Source organism: Saccopteryx bilineata, chromosome 11 (assembly GCF_036850765.1).
Source record: "Saccopteryx bilineata isolate mSacBil1 chromosome 11, mSacBil1_pri_phased_curated, whole genome shotgun sequence".
In the NCBI taxonomy this organism is placed as follows: Eukaryota; Metazoa; Chordata; class Mammalia; order Chiroptera; family Emballonuridae; genus Saccopteryx; species Saccopteryx bilineata.
The window spans coordinates 13,022,007-13,038,514 of NC_089500.1; the positions used below are offsets into that span (position 1 = coordinate 13,022,007).

At 44.4% G+C, this 16,508-nt stretch overlaps 1 protein-coding gene across 1 annotated transcript; it reads right to left on the reverse strand.

Annotated features, from left to right (window-relative positions):
* Positions 1 to 263: 263 nt before the first annotated feature.
* Positions 264 to 15,267, reverse strand: SEC11C (SEC11 homolog C, signal peptidase complex subunit). The gene is made up of 6 exons (XM_066247264.1): positions 15,072 to 15,267; positions 9,130 to 9,239; positions 4,683 to 4,832; positions 2,708 to 2,827; positions 1,059 to 1,116; positions 264 to 465 (listed from the first exon to the last, which is right to left on the reverse strand). Exons 1-6 carry the CDS (start codon positions 15,156 to 15,158, stop codon positions 412 to 414), a joined length of 579 nt encoding a protein of 192 aa, XP_066103361.1. The 5' UTR covers positions 15,159 to 15,267; the 3' UTR covers positions 264 to 411.
* Between the last annotated feature and the right edge of the window lie 1,241 nt (positions 15,268 to 16,508).

A 16,508-nucleotide genomic window follows, 5' to 3' on the forward strand; every position in this document is an offset into this window, starting at 1 on the left:
AAAGCAGTTTCAGGCTTTACTAATGATCAGAGTCTGCCTGAATAAGTATAAGAAACCACTCTTTTCGAGGGCCTGTTCATTTCCCCCTGAAATGCTACTATATCCTTGCAAAGAACTTTATTTTAGAACTTCAGATATCAAACTCCATCGCGGGAACAGTGCACCGTCCCCACTAGCAGACCTCCCCCTCGGTTTAGAGTGACAACCACAAGTGGCAGGTAGACTGAGCAGATTCAAATCAGAGCCCACAAAAGAAAACAGTCTTTACTGATGAATCATTTATTGTGACAAGACACAAACATCGCCACATTGTTTCCCTTGTACACAGAAAGTGGAACATTTCAAATATATTAGTTTTCCTCTCTTTCAATAGAATTCATTTCAACCTGGTCCTGGGAACTGCTTCTCACCTTAGGATTCACGTTTTAGTAGCACATATGCGCCCATTACAGCCAAAAGGGCATACTGTAAAGAAAACAGAATGGAAAATTACCGCGAGGTCTACAGGCAAATCTGGTTTGTAAATGTGTTCAGATGACGTCTGTTCAGTCCTGGACTGAGGACAGAATCAAAAGGTGACCTCTTCCCCCATGCCTTGTTCTCCACGTTGCTATTTAATGCCACACTGTGGTTAAAATCCCAGAAGTACATCAAAGGACTAGGGGCCGAACCCCAGCAAACACTGCTAATGCACACTGCTCAGTCCTGTGTGGGCTGCCTATTGTTTTTCAAGTGGTTTTTAAAAAATAACGCCATTTTCACTGACATTGGGAAATCAGCATTACTGCGTTTATTGTACCACTTTCTTTGTTTCTTTACATACTTCTGTAATAAAAAGCAGCAAACATATGTGCCGTCTTAGAACATAACACTATGAACATAAAAGATAAAAGTAGCTGCTTTAACTATACAATTGAAATGATTATGTTAATTTGCAGTTATTGACAAATACACTGCAGAAAAAGGAGCTAGCAAACCGTTTTAAACAAGCTATGTCTTTATAGCTGCAATTAAAAGCTACAATTAAAAAAAATACAGACACACATATAAATTCTTACCTTGAATTTTGGGTAGTCATTCATTATTATGGTGACCATGCCAACATACGGTAAAAACCTAAATTGTGAGATAAAAATCCAGAAATATCAAGATTGTGTGTCACATGATAGCAACCTTTGAAAACACTACACATCAGCCTAGGAAGCAGGTCTTCCTGGGGCTGTCAGGGCAGTCGTCACTCCTGTCTCAAAGGCTTCCTGAGGTAACAGCGTCCGAGTGGACAGCCAGGACCAGGTCTGAAGCAGAAGCACTACTTGTCTCCACCTGCTGCATTCACCATAACAGGATTCAGACAGCTGAGCCACTTGTACAAATGGAATGGGCAAGTTCCATCAACCTACTTCTTCATTTTTTTAGTGCCAAAGTGAGATTCAGTGGAGTCTAAAAGGTATTGTTATAGAAAGCATTTAAAGCACACAGTAATTAGCTTCATCTAGAATCACCGTACTTTTCATTCCACAGTGCTTTTCAGATGTAACAAATATCTGAAAGTATACTAGGCAGTGAATACAAATAAATGGGAATCTCAGAACTTACACCCAAACACGATTATGATCCCAGACAGAGAAGTGTCAGAGCACAGGCTAGCAGATGGTTAGGCTGACAAAATTAACGTCACTAATGGGAAACAAGGTAACACGGCCTTAGCGCCACCCCACACCCTGTCTTCTTTAAATCAGTGGCTTCAACCTCCCACTTAGACAAAGCCTTCACCAGAGTTTCTAAAAATACAGAACTGATGACCAGCTGGAAGCCTCTCATCTCCCTGCACATATTCAAGTGAAATTCAATAGAGTAAAAATGGTTAAAGGTGAGCAGAGAGAAAAAAGGGTAGAAAGAGGCCTTCAGCTACAGTCTGATGAATAACCAGTGCCCTCAGCCTTACCCAGCTGGAGGGATTTAGAAATGATTTTTTAAAAGGCATTTCTAACAAGGGTTAAACATAAAAGGGTCGCCAAGAGAGGAACAGTTGCCTCTTTTTGGTTCTCTGATAAAAGGATATACTCTCTGTCGTCAATCAGAAGCAGAACTCGTTGCTGGAACAATTATGCAAAGATAAATATTAAAAGACTTATCACAGAACTGTTTTTGATAGTGAAAAACAGGAAATCATTTCAATATCAACCACAAGAGGATTAGTTAAATAAGTCATGATTTTCAGGGGAATAGCATATAGCCATTTAAAAAGATACAGATGTAGCTTTGATACTGAAAGCTATTTCCAACTTCCTGTTAGGTAAAAAATAAAATTCTTCTATGTAAAGTTATCTATTACATGTGCCTATACATCTGCATAGGTACAGGAAATATCTAGAATATTCACCAAAGTGTTAAACAGTGGTTATCTCTGAAAGGATTTCTTGTCATTGTTATTTAAGAACTGCAAATAACTAATCTCCAGGTGAGGATTTATTTCAAAAATAGACTCAAACGCATGCCACAGATAATATACTTGCATCCAGCTTTAGATTTTAGGTCCTTGGTCAGTTCTGAGTTTTAATGCATTATCACAATATAAACTAGAGCTACTCATTGCTCTCCTGACAGATACTCTTTATAATGTATGATTCTATTATCTCAGTTTCTTTGTTTCTAATTATGTTTCTGGTTTCCGAATCTTCTATGTAACTTAGAAATGAGTGCTTACCCTCTGGCTCTTCCCACCACATCCTTCTTCTCCAGCCAGTTCTGGCCTTCTTTGTACAAGCCTCTGTCGTCAACTTCATTATTATCTCCTTTGGTCAGGAATTTGATGTCTCCATTATCTCTGGAAATAAAAGAATGTCTTTTCAAAAATTATTTTCAGCACAGCACCCTGAGAAAAAGATTAGCTTATCTAACACTTTATAACCAGAGATGGGCATTTAGAAAAGCAGTCTAAGATAACCTGATCTTTCCTGGTCTAAGATGATTGCTTTCAGATAATCATTCAACTAAAGCACAAGTCTAATGACAATTTTATAGACTTAAATTCTAAAACACTCAAGTTACCCTGACAACCAAAAAGCACAGCAAAGCACAAGGGCAGCAGTAAAACAGCCATTAGCTTCCAGCATTTCCCTCCTTCTCAGTCCAGCTTGTTAACATGGGTTACATTCCTCTCCACTCGAGACATGAACTTGATTGAAGATCACACATTTGAGCACAAGGTAAGTCAAATGCAAGTGTTCTTTGATCTCCCCTCAGCTCACTTTGCCTTGTTAAATGCAGAATGTGTTCATGCATTTTTCCTTCACCAGGAGGGAAGTGGTATAAGCCAGTTTGCAGAGAAACAGCAATCCCAAATGGCATGACACCAGCGTGTTAAAGAGACATGAGGGATCCATCTCAAACATTCTAAACTGATGCTTACGGAGCCTTGACACTAGAAAAACAACATTACAGCATTACAAAGCTATTAAAGAACGTCTTCTTTCAATAGACAAATGAAAAAAAATGCACTATAATAATCTGATAAAAGCTTAAAAGTCTACAAAGATTTGAAACCATGCCAAAAGGACTAAGCTGATTTGCAGGCACAGTTATAAAGGTAACCAAGAGGATAAAAATCTGGGTGGTCTACAGTTCATGCAAATTATAGCAAGTCATTATTTCCTCCACTCTGACAGCCACTCATCTTCAGAAATTATTTTTAAATCAGGTGAGAGTACTGTCACATTATGACAGCTTATTTCTTCATCAGTAAGTTAACAAGTATTAACAAATTGAAACAGAGTCATTCTCCTGTTTAGAGTAAAAAGAAGTGAATATTTCTAAGTGTGAACCTCTTTGGGAAACCTGGAAGCAGAGAATGGAATGGGATGCTAAATCCCAGAAATGTACAAAGAATTACAGAAATGTACAAAGAATTACGGAGCACATACACCCAAGATGAGTAGTGATGTACTATTAAAAACACAAATATACAAACTAAATTTAATTCCATAACTTGTGCAAGTATAAATGCTACACTAAGCCTGCATAAGAGTAAATGAATAACCACATATAGAAAATGTAACATTTCCACTAACCACATGACTGTAGTATCTCATGGGAACTTAATGCATCTGAGCTAGAAGTAATTGTTTCAGGTGCTCAAAGAGTGTCTTTACAAGTCATCATGGGAGTTTAAAGGCAAGGCAAGGCCAGGCCATCTGTGGGGTGGGGTAGAATAGAATTAATGCAGAGTATGCAAGGACCCCATCATGGAATGAGTTGGGAAAAGGAATTTTCATCCATCCAAGGCTAATACTACTGTTGAGAATGCCACTTGATCCAAAGTGACATAAACAGGTAGCTTTCTATATTTCAGAAAATAATTGTCATATCAAAATAATCCTCAATTATAATGGGATTAGATTTTCTTTGGGACCCCTTCAAATAATATTATGTCATAGTACGTTCCACCTCACTATTTTCAAGTTCTTTAATGAATGTCAGTTCATTTAATTCTCATAATTTCAGTGGGTAAAGTATTATCATTCCCATCTTACAGACTAAGTTAAGTAGCAGGTCCAGCGTCACCCCACCAACCAGTGCCAAAACTAGACACATAAGCCAGTGCTTCTGTACTTTCTAATCAACAATTAAAACAGTCTACCAAAAAATTTACAAACACCAAAGCAGAAGTAAAACCTCTTTACTTTTCATGAACTTTGATGACTCTGTGAACTATTGGAATGTCTCGTCCTTCGACCTTAAACACAACGATTTCACCGGCTCTAATAGGGTCTTCCCGGAAATTAGTGAGGAACAGAAGGTCGCCCCTGTGAAAGGCTGGCTCCATACTGCCACTAGAAGGAGACACAAAGACACATCCAAATTACCCTAGGGTCACAAGGTGAGCATTACAATTCATAGTAAATATAACAACTAACACATAAGTTAGAGTTTCCAGTTTCATCAATAGGTCTATGATGTATAACAGGTCTATGAACAATAGGCCCACTAGATCTACAAACTATAAAACAAGCCACTGTGTTTCCTTCTGACTGTGCAAGGTGTTGCCATTAAGTGAGAAAGGGGACGATTTCTTCTTAGATTTAAGTCTGAGAAAGGCAGAAGCAGGCCATTCTGTAGTATGTGTTAGATGGAAAAAGAACCAAGAATAATGTGGACCCCTTGACATAAAAGCTGCTGATTTAGCCTTTAGAGTCCATATCTACAAACACATTGCTATTTTCATTCAGAACTGCAGACTGCAAGCTGGTTAAGAGTCAAGAGGAATTAGTCCGTTTTATGATGCATCCCCAGCACCTAGGACATGATGTACTTGCTCAAGGAATGAGACAAACAAATGAATGCACTTAGGAGGATGAGCTTTCACCAGCCAAGCTGAGAGTTGGGACAAATTCTAATCCAAGTCTTTTGACTCCTGCAGCATCTCCTTTGACCATATTCTATAGAATGCCCAATTCTCACCAATGTTTTTGGAGGTCAATAAATGATCCCACAATACCAGTTTAAACCCATGCCAAACATCTTTGCTGGCTTCAAAATCAATTGTAAGCTAGAGGAAGCTGGAATTATCAAAATAGAATTCATCGTATATATGCTCATGCTTTGTTTAATGCATGAGAAAATGAATCAGACCTAGACATATGGCTATCCAGGGGTTGTGCAACCAATGAGGAATGAGTTTGTTGAGGGCTGGAAGGGAGAGAATGAACCACTTGGTGAAGAAATCAGGAGCTTTTAAGGAAAGTGTGGGTTCACAATGAAAGCATCTCATGAAGCTGGTCCCTGTCACACCTTTACACTGAATGCAGCATGGAGAAGTGCACTGAAGACTGGCCTGTCATTAAGTACCTGCTAATGGGTTCATTTTTTTTTTTGTATTTTTCTGAAGCTAGAAACAGGGAGAGACAGTCAGACAGACTCCCACATGTGCCTGACCGGGATCCATCCAGCACGCCCACCAGGGGGTGATGCTCTGCCCTCCAGGGGGTGATGCTCTGCCCCTCCGGGGCGTCGTGCCTTCGCGACCAGAGCCACTCCAGCGCCCGGGGCAGAGGCCAAGGAACCATCCCCAGCGCCCGGGCCATCTTTGCTCCAATGGAGCCTCAGCTGTGGGAGGGGAAGAGAGAGACAGAGAGGAAGGAGAGGGGGAGGAGTGGAGAAGCAGATGGGCGCTTCCCCTGTGTGCCCTGGCTGGGAATCGAACCCGGGACCTCTGCACGCCAGGCTGACGCTCTACCACTGAGCCAACCGGCCAGGGCCTAATGGGTTCATTTTTAAGTGACGCTGACTGTGGTAATAGATCTAGAAATCAAAAAGATCTGAAAAAAAGGGTAGAAAGGGCTTGAAATATAAATGACTACAGGGTAAGAGAAAAAAATCATCTAGTACAAACAGATCTGGGTTGTTTTTGTGCCCCAGCATTGAAGTTTATTTTGTCTTCTGAAAATAAAACATAACGGCTTGAGGGTTTTGTCTTCTTTTAAAGAATAATGACTAAAATGCTTAAGATAATTTCTTCATCTACTGCTTCATCTTCCCTCTTTCAACAGAATTCCTGGAGACACACCTCAGGGAGATGTTTTTAGAAAGCCACCTCCGTCTGCAATAACAATGAGGAGTTGCATCTAGAGAAAGGGCACCCAGACAGGTCAGAGGACGGGCCTCAGAGGCAGGGCGAGTGCTCTGCAGCCTCACGTCATTATAGTGTCTCAAAAGAAAAGCAGGTCTTTGAAATGCCTCATTAATATCAACTCACATGTGCTTTCCTCAGCGGCCAGGCATTCCCCCAAGGTCAGTGTTCCCCAAGGTCACACGTCTCTCGTGATGTCAGCAGCTTATGTTAACAAACCACATTGCTTTAGAATTGTAAGGGATGCTTTTTTTAAAAGTCCCTACATACGGCCATTTCACAATTTCTGCGTTCAAGTGTGCAGGTGTTTGATTTAAGAAGGGCCACAACATCTCGAATCTAGCCCTGGCTCTGCCAAAGTGACTGAGATGCAAGTGACCCAGCCTCTCTGGGCCTCAGGCTCCCCATCTGTTAAGTGAGAGGGCCTCTCTAAATCTGAGGCTTTTAGTCAAAGCAAGTACCACATGATTTCACTTAAATGTGCAATCTAATGAATAAAATAAACAAACCAACAAAATAGAAACAGGCTCATAGATATGAAGAACAGACTGAGAGCTCTTAAAGGGAAGGTTGGGGGAGAGGGGTGAAATTTGTGAAGAGGCCCTGGCCAGGTGGCTCAGTTGGTTAGAACGTCGTCCCGACATGCTGAGGTTGTGGATTTGAACACAGCTAAGAGCACATACAATAATCAACCAATGACAGCATGAATAAGTGGAACAACAAATCAATGTTTTTCTCTCTGTGTCTGTCTCTCTCTTCCTTCCTCTCTCTCTAAAATTCAATTTAAAAAAAAAGTGGAGGCCCTGGCCAGCTGGCTCTGGCGTAGAGCATTGGCCCAGCGTGTGGAAGTCCCAGGTTTGATTCCCGGCCAGGGCAGACAGGAGAAGTGCCCATCTGCTTCTCCACCATTCCCCCTCTATCTCTCTCTTCCCCTCCCACAGCCAAGGCTCCATTGGAGCAAAGTTGGCCTGGGCACTGAGGATGGCTCTATGGCCTCCACCTTAGGCACTAGAATGGTTTGGGCTGCAATGGAGCAATGCCCCAGATGGGCAGAGCATCACCTCCTAGTGGGCATGCCGGGTGGATCCTGGTCTGGCACATGCAGAAGTCTGTCTCTCTACCTCCCCACTTCTCACTTCAGAAAAAATACAAAAAAAAGTGGAGATTAAGGAAAAAAAGAAAACCTCATAGGCAGACAACAATATAGTGATGACCAGAGGAAAATGGGGTGGAAGGAAGTACAAGAGGGTACAGGCAGATAAATGGTGACAGAAAGAAACTTGACTTCGGGTGGTGACCACACAATACAATGCACAGATGATGTATTATAGAATTGTACCCCTGAAACCTACATAATTTTATTAAGCAATGTCATCCCAATAAATTCAACTGAGATAAATAAAATCTGAGGTTTTTAATTTCTTCTTTCTTTTAAAAGCCATAAAATTCATCCTTCCAATGAAATCTTATCAGGAATTCTAACATGACACGTAAAGTACAGCTATCAAAACAGAAGCAAGGCCAAGGGGCCCTTGTTCCCTCCTAACCTACCCCCAGACCCTAGGGCACTCCTGAAGCACAGCGTGAATGCCAGTGGCTCAGGGGTCCCTGCACTTTCCTAAGGCCCCTGAGTCTATGAAATGCCGTATCCCTAGAAGAGGGCCCCTGGGCCAGCCACACAAGGGCAGCCGGGTGAAGCTGGGGCCACAGGGGAAACCCATGACATGGGGTGGGGACCTGTAGAAGGAAGGGCACTGGCTTAGGGGCCCAGAACCTGCGTGCTGGTCTCAGCCGCTGCAAGGGCCAGCTGTGACCCTGCCCAAGTCACAGCTGTGACCCATCATGCCTGGACAACAGCGGGGCTCCATTCCCACCCACCGGAATGCTCAGTGATCTTGGACACATCGCACAAACAGCGTCCAGAACCGACACACCCGAGGGCTCCCAAACCTGGGTGTTCAGTTTCATATTGATTGTTAATTTCCCCCCTTGGATGATTTTATGGCTATATAACTTAACTAAAGTGTGAACCCTTCTAAAATAAACACGTTGTGCTCTATGAGAGCCATAGCCTGGGACCAGAGCAGCCCCTACGACAGTACTGCAGAAGCCGCTCAAGAACATCCCAGCCACCGAGCTAGGCACTGGGCTGCTCACCTATCTGGCACAAGGAAAACCAAGTACCCACTTCCGATGGCCTCTGTTTAAAGATCAGCTTGTACACAAACAGTGCATTAACAGCATTTTGTTAAACTGTCGTTCAGGTGGATGAGAACCCTAAGATACAAAAGCACAATGTTTGCACGGGAACATTCGCATCAACAGGGTAACAGCTCTAAAATGGCTGTCGGAAAACAGGAGATTTTCAACAAAAGCTAGAAAAGGTAAAATATTCTCAAACATATAGCAATAAAGATGCATGCACTTCCAGCACTGAGTCCCGGCGGCCGCGCAGGCCTCGCCCAGCAGCAACACCAGGCAGCAGCAGCCCGCGGACCCACCTCAGCACCACCACGATCGGGCTCTCGCTGCCGGTGAGGACGATCAGGCCCTTCCAGATCATCAGCGCCGAAGACACAATCATGGCGAAGTTCAGGACCTGGTAATAGAGCTGGAACGAGAAGGCCAGACAGGAAGTGAAAACCAATGGCGGGGCGGGCACTAAGCCTAACTTTAAGATAAAAAATGCAAAGCTGTGATGACATGAGCCTTATTCACACAAACCACCAAACTGGGTAGCATTGCCACTTTAGTCCCTGGGATAAGCCTTCCATGCCCGTCTCTCCCTCAGTGAGAGAAAAGGGCAAGGAGCCAGAGCACGCAGGGGACCTGTTCTGCTAAGGCCTCTCTAAGACTCGGCTTCCTTCTCCAGGGTTTCCTTCGACCCTGGCAGGGCCCGGCCACTCAGGCCCAGTGCCTGGGACTCGACTCTAGCGGAGCGCAGGGCTGACCCACGTGCCCAGCACGCACAGTGGGGGGCCACCGGGAACCACTCCGCAGCCCGGGCGAGGAGCCCCCAAAGGAGGCATCGGAGCCCCGCAGGGCCTAGCAGTGAGGCTCTTCTCTATCTCAAAGAACGCTTGAAAACTCAACGAAAACTTCAAACACATGGATGCTTAGATCAGGGGTCTCAAACTTGCGGCCCGCGCATGCGGCCCGCCGAACAATTTTGTGCAGCCCGCAGACTAATCCACGAAGTTCAAAATATTTTGGATAAAATTAAGTAAGCCTAGGGGCCTACTTGTATTTTTCATTTCTCTAGCATCCTAGCTAGATATTAGCTTAGTTAACAGCAGTTGTGATGCGAACTACAGTTTCTGGTCGTTTTGTGACACTGAGTAAACTGCATGTACAATTGTGCTTGTTGTACTGATTTTTTTTTGTTTTCAACTGCAGTGAGAAAAGTGTTGCGTAACAGTTGCCTTTTGTAGACCTAGTGCGGCCCACCGAACGGCTGTGATCTTGCTCTGCGGCCCACATGCTGAGTTGAGTTTGAGACCCCTGGCTTAGATGTTCCAAGAATGGAAAGTCACGTAAATCAACATATAATCCTAAACTGACCTCGCTCCACCTTAGACCTCTGAGTTATGACCCACAGGACTTGTCCTTGTCTTCACATACTTTAGCACCAGGCTCTTCCTTGCTGACAAATGCCTGCCACACCACCCACGCCTGGGGACTACGGGGAAGTGCAACACGTGCCCCTGTCATGAAACCGTGGAGCTGTGGATGCATTGACCCAGATGTCACCATCCTCCAAGGGTCTACAGGGACAAAAGCCACTGTGGCTAGTACTGCCAGAAATGCAAGCCCCTTAGGGCATCTGCGCTTACTGTCCTCTGGACGGCTCCTCGCTCCGGTACCGGCGCTGGTACCGGCCTCAAACTTCCTCTTCGCAATGCCTGCGGCTGCCCAGGGCAATGTGAACAGCCACGTGGACGGCCCACCTGACAGTCTGGCCTCTGGACTCCGGGGCCTCCTAATCTCCAACGACCTTTTCCCTCCACCTGAGCCACCCACTCTCAGCAACATACCTGCTCCACCTCCAGGTCCCTAACCCCCTCTGCCTGGCCACATGTGCCTGTCTAAGGGCTCACCTGCACAGCAGGGCTAGGGTTCTTTCCGGACCCCTCCCTTCACTGAGCATGCAGGCCCTCGCGGCCGCAGCCGTCTGCATGCCCTCCGAGAGGCCTGGCAGCCCTACTCTGGCACTTCCAGGAAATAAACCCCCACACCCCGACCCGGAGAGAAAGTCCTCTGAGCAGAGTGGGGAGGACGCCTAGGGCCCTGTTTCTCAGCCTTTTCACCACCTGAATTGATTTCAGCTCTGCTTCCCTTCACCCTCAGGTCCAGAGACACAGGTACTGCCAGTGTGTGAGCCCTCGAGGGTTCTGTGGCGTAAACTCTGATGTTATTCCTCAGTTTCCCCCACTGCTGACTTAGGATCCTGGCTTTTTCTGGCTGTCAGTTACCATTCTTTCATCTGTGTCCTAGCTTCTACTTGTTGATTGATCTGGTTTCCTTTCCTGGTTTCTTATCTTGGAGCAAAAAAAAAAAAAAAAAAAGTAAAAGCTTAAAACTATTAATTTTCCAGAGAAGAAATACAAGTGGTGAATAAACATTTAAAGGGTTCAAACCAAATCCTGCCTCCACCCTCCTGCCCCGCCCCCTTTTTCATGCTAAGACTCAGTTCTTGAGTGGCGGGGATACTGGGTGACCTAACCATTCAGAAAGCAATTGAGTATCAAGAAGTTTCTCTTGGCCCAGTAATTCTACTCCTCCAATTCAGTGTAAGAGGAAGGCAGATAGCAGACAATGGCCCAAGGTATTTGTCTCAGGCTTATTTCTCACAACAGGGAAAAGGAAATAAATGAGCAACAACAGAGAAATGATGAGTAAATAACGGCAGATGACTGCACTACTTAAATCAATGCACAGCAACTTTTAAGGACAAGACAAATACTTAAGATATGTTAAGTGAAAAATGTAGGCTGTAGTGGGATCGCCACAAACTATAAAACAGGTTAGAAAACGCACACATGCAGATGCCCCAAGATGCTAACAGGGCTATCTCAGCGCAGTGCAATTATAAACGATTAGAGTTGAGTTTCTTCTTTCAACTATTCTCTATTTTTTTAAAATTCCTATCATGAGCATGGATTAATTCCAAAACTGGGTGGGAGGGGGTGTTTAAAGGAAGTGCAATTTGACCAGATATTATACGGTATTGAAATAATCATTTTGAAAAGTATGACACAGCATAGACACGCATTTGATGCGATGCAGAGCTCAAACCTGTCTCCTGCTAACATTACACCTATGTGGAATGATGCAATTCGAGGTGATTAGGAAGGATATGACTGAAGGAGGAGACATAAAAAGTGAATTAAAATAACTGAAGATATTTTGATGTAATAAATGAAAACAGGAAAATAAATGTAATTCAAACTTAAAGTTGCACACCGTCTTTAAAAACACTGGCTATTGTGTCAAGAGAAAATTATGAAACTATCATTAAGTTCCCAGGAGAGCAGAAGAGGAAACGGGGGTCCTAAGCGGATACTGTTAAAGTACTGGGCAAAGAGCTGCTTTTAAAGTAAACTCGGTCTAGTCACATCAATCTGAAGCCGTTCTTCACTGTGGTTCACTCAAAAACTTCTCCACCAGCTGTGTGACTTGAAGGATTTGATAAATAAACTTTGTTTCATTATGAAGTTGCAGCTCTGATTAGAAAAGCTCCAAGCTGTGGTTTTAAACAGAGACTGTCATTTTTAGAGAGGTTTTCAAACCATCAGGCTGCACCCTGAAAAGAGCACATTATAAAACTTTGCTTTTACTTAATAAAGACTGGATACTAAGTATGTATTTTCCACTATGATTTCCTATGCTAGAAATATTCATTGACGGGAAGTAAAACTAACTTTAAAAAAAACTTCCTTTAAGATATCTATTTGCTAAAGAAATGGGCAATCATACAAAAACCTAACAAGCTAACTGCAAAAGCACAGATCACACTTCCAACAGCCTGTCTCTAAGGGACCTGCCAATCTGAGTCTGGGATCAGAATCCTGGAACCTAGAAACATAATTTTGATTGAACTACTGACAAGCTGACTTGAATAAGAAGGTGCTTTTGCTATTCATCTTTGCCTACCAACTTTGTATGCTCCGCACTTAATAACCCAGCAAAGTTTAGAAGCCCACACTCTGTCTTTGTCAACCAAAGATGAAATAAACAATGTCTGAGGGTTTTAAACAAACATTTGAGACCAGATATTCTGGCTGACAGAGCAGCAGAAATGCCAGTAGCTGTGTTTCTTCCTCTCTTCCTCACTGCAGAAACAAAGAGTCCTTGTGTTTGCAATGTGGCTCTTGCCTTAATTAAGAGCAAGCAGGGGCAGCAGAAAAAGCAGATCTCACTTCCAGGATTGGTGGAGCATGTCTGCCTGACAAGGTTTCACAGCACACTATTTTGGAGGGAAAGAGAAAAAGAAACAGTCAAAAAGACAAAGCTTAAAAAGTAAAAAAGTACCATGAGGCAGCAGATTTGAGCTCCCGAATATTAATTAGGTTAGAAGACTAGCAAAACATAGGCAATGCAACAGCTACTAATAGGCCTTATCATGGAGAGTGCAAATACACAGAGCTTTCAAAATGGCTTAGGAATTGATACATTCAAGCCTTCTCTGAGAGTCTGCAGTTGTGACCATCAGTCATAATTTAGAGACACTTTTAAAACCAGGCCAATTAAGTCTAGATGTTTAAATAAAGCTCCGTTTCCTGGAGGATTTTCTTGAGGACAGTATCAATGCCCAGACATTAGCTGTCTGTTTTTCAAGCCCGTGATAATCACTGCCACAACTCATCTGAATCACAGACACTCCTAGGAGCTCATCAGCTATGCACACCTAGAAACAACCTGATTTTCCTAAACACAGTTCATGAAATTCAAGTCACCAAGCTCTCCCATGTTACTGCACTAGTCTGGAATTCTACGTGGGGAAAAACAAACAAACAAATCATATGCCTAAAGGATTAAGCTATGCCCTGCCATGGGCACTGCCTCACTCCTCAATACAATAGGGCAAATGAAACAGGACGCCATCAAAATCATGAGAATACCATTTCCAAAGACAATCACAAGTTCCTACTAGGAAAGTTGCATTTTTCTTAGCACACTTCATTATTAGTATCAATAGAAGTATTAGCATCCATTAATATCCATCATGGTGTTTGTGCTCTACAGGTCTTCTAGGTCAGTGGTCCCCAACCCCCGGGCCGCAGACCAGTACCAGTCCAGAGAAAGAATAAATAACTTACATTATTTCCATTTTATTTATATTTAAGTCTGAATGATGTTTTATTTTTAAAAAATGACCAGATTTCCTCTGTTACATCCGTCTAAGACTCACTCTTGATGCTTGTCTCGGTCACGTGATACATTTATCCATCCCACCCTAAAGGCTGGTGCATGAAAATATTTTCTGACATTAAACCGGTCTGTGGCCCAAAAAAGGTTGGGGACCACTGCTCTAGATTCTCTATCTAGAAACTTATGAAATCTCATTTTGCTTCCCTTCTAGTCCCTACTCCTTTTGCTTTATACTGAAAAGAAGACCCAAAAGAGAGTGAGCTAGACCAACAGCTAAGAAGAGGGCGAGAAGGAATTTTTCCTCTGAGGTCACAGAATAATGAGGAATCAGCCCCAGCTGCGAAAGACCCCACACTAACTGCCTCCTACATTCAAGATGCAACCAGACGGCAAATTCTGAGAAAGAAGTTAGAGGTACCCGACACTAAGATAATACTGTAAGTCAACTGTACTTCCATTTTTAAAAAATAAAGAAGTTACAGACTCCCTTCTGGAGCACTGATTCAGTCCACGATGATGAACACCAACCACCACTTAGCTCTCCGGGCAGAAACCACTTTCCAGGATGGGCAGTAGTTGCTCAGGGAGGCACTACTGTGCAGCTCCCCTGTTAGAAAGCCTCTCCTTCCGCGTGCCTTTCTGCCCCTTCCATCGGCAGGCTGCACTCCTCTGGGCGTCAGGCCTCAGGAGCCCCGCCAGAAAACCTGTTCCCCCTTCCGCCGGGTGGCCCTTTAAATACTTGCAGACAGCTGTCACTCACAACCGAGTCAACTTTCCTCGCTTTCTCAACCACGTCTGACATCCATAGGACTGGATTTCGTTCTCTTTCCTCTCCCAGCCACCCTCCCCTAATTGGACTCTTGTCAGTGCAAGAGAGCACACACAAGTGCCCACACTTGGGTCGGTGCGGACTCGAACCCAGGGCCTATGAGAACGTGGCGCGGGAGTCGCGTGGAGCTGTCCATGCCGCAGCCCCAACCCGAATGACTCCCCCTAATCACAGCCAGCCGGGGTCTCGGTCCCGGTCCCGGTCCCGGCCCCCGGGCGCGCCCCCCACGCGAGCCACCGTTACCTGGCGCTTGTTCATCTTTCTCAAGTCCCCGAAGATGTCCAAGCCGGACGTGGGGAGACGCGTCCCCACAGCGCCCCCACGAACCATGCCGGGGTCTCGGGGCCAAGGGGGGGACCCGCGAGCTCGTGGAGTCACTGACAGCTGCGGAGCACCGGACGGGCCCCCGCCCACCAGCCCCGCGTCCTTGCCGGACACGTGACCAGCGATTCGCTCAGGCATCTGGGAATCGCAGTCTCGCGAGTCTTGGCCACCAGTGAATCTGGAAGGAACCGTGAGGAAGAAAACTACGACTCCCAGAACTCCGCGGGGCAAGAGCCTCGTCCAGTGAAGACCCAGGGCTCCTGGGGAGGGCAGCGATGGGGCTTAGGAGCTTGTCCGGCCCTTCTAAGGGATTCTAGGGGAGCAGGTGATCCTGTATTTCTCAGAGGTAACTCGGGGAAGTGACTACTCAAGAGGAACAGAATTCCCCAAGACTCTGGTCAGGCGCCAAGAGGACACCTAAAGATTCCTCGCGTTTACCTAGCCGTGTATCTTGGCCATTGGATGACTGCACAAGGAAGGCGGGGCTTCTACCCTGGGCGGGCTCTGCTGAATTAGGGAGGAGCCTAAAAATGGGCATGGTGGGTGGGCGGAGCTTGAAAGAGGCGGGACTTTTGTAGCCTCTGGGTTCTGTGCTCTTCAAGGATAGTAGGATTTGAATGTAAGAGAGCAGGAGGATACAAAGATGTAGCCCAGGGGTCAGGAACCTTTTTTACTGAGAGAGCCATGAACGCCACAAATTTTAAAATGTAATTCCGTGAGAGCCATACAATGACCTGTGTACGTTAGGCATTATCCAATAAAAATTTGGTGTTGTCCCGGAGGACAGCTGTGATTGGCTCTAGCCACCCGCAACCATGAACGTGAGCGGTAGGAAATGAATGGATTGTAATACATGAGAATGTTTTATATTTTTAACATTTTTTTTATTAAATATTTGTCTGTGAGCCAGATACAGCCATCAAAAGAGCCACATCTGGCTCATGAGCCATAGGTTCCCGACCCCTGATGTAGCTTCTTGATCATAGCTGTGTCGCATAGGATATTAACTGAATGAAGAAATAATCAATTAATTTCATACACGAGGAAACAGAGACCCAGAAAACTTAAATGACATGGCCAAGGTTAAGTGGCAGAGTCTGGAATAAAATTCAAATTTTAAAATTTGTAAATCATAGATTATTACAATCCTGATGCTAGATTATCTTTAGTTCATTCATTCACTCATTTTGCATTATTTATGTCATTCATATGTACAAATCTTTTTGGATCATCTATTATGCACCTGGCCCTGTTCTAGGCACCTGAGAAACATCAGTGAACAAAACAAGCAAAGACCCTTGCCCTCAGAAAGCTTACATCCTAGCAGGAGGAGACACAGTAAGTTATACACTACCT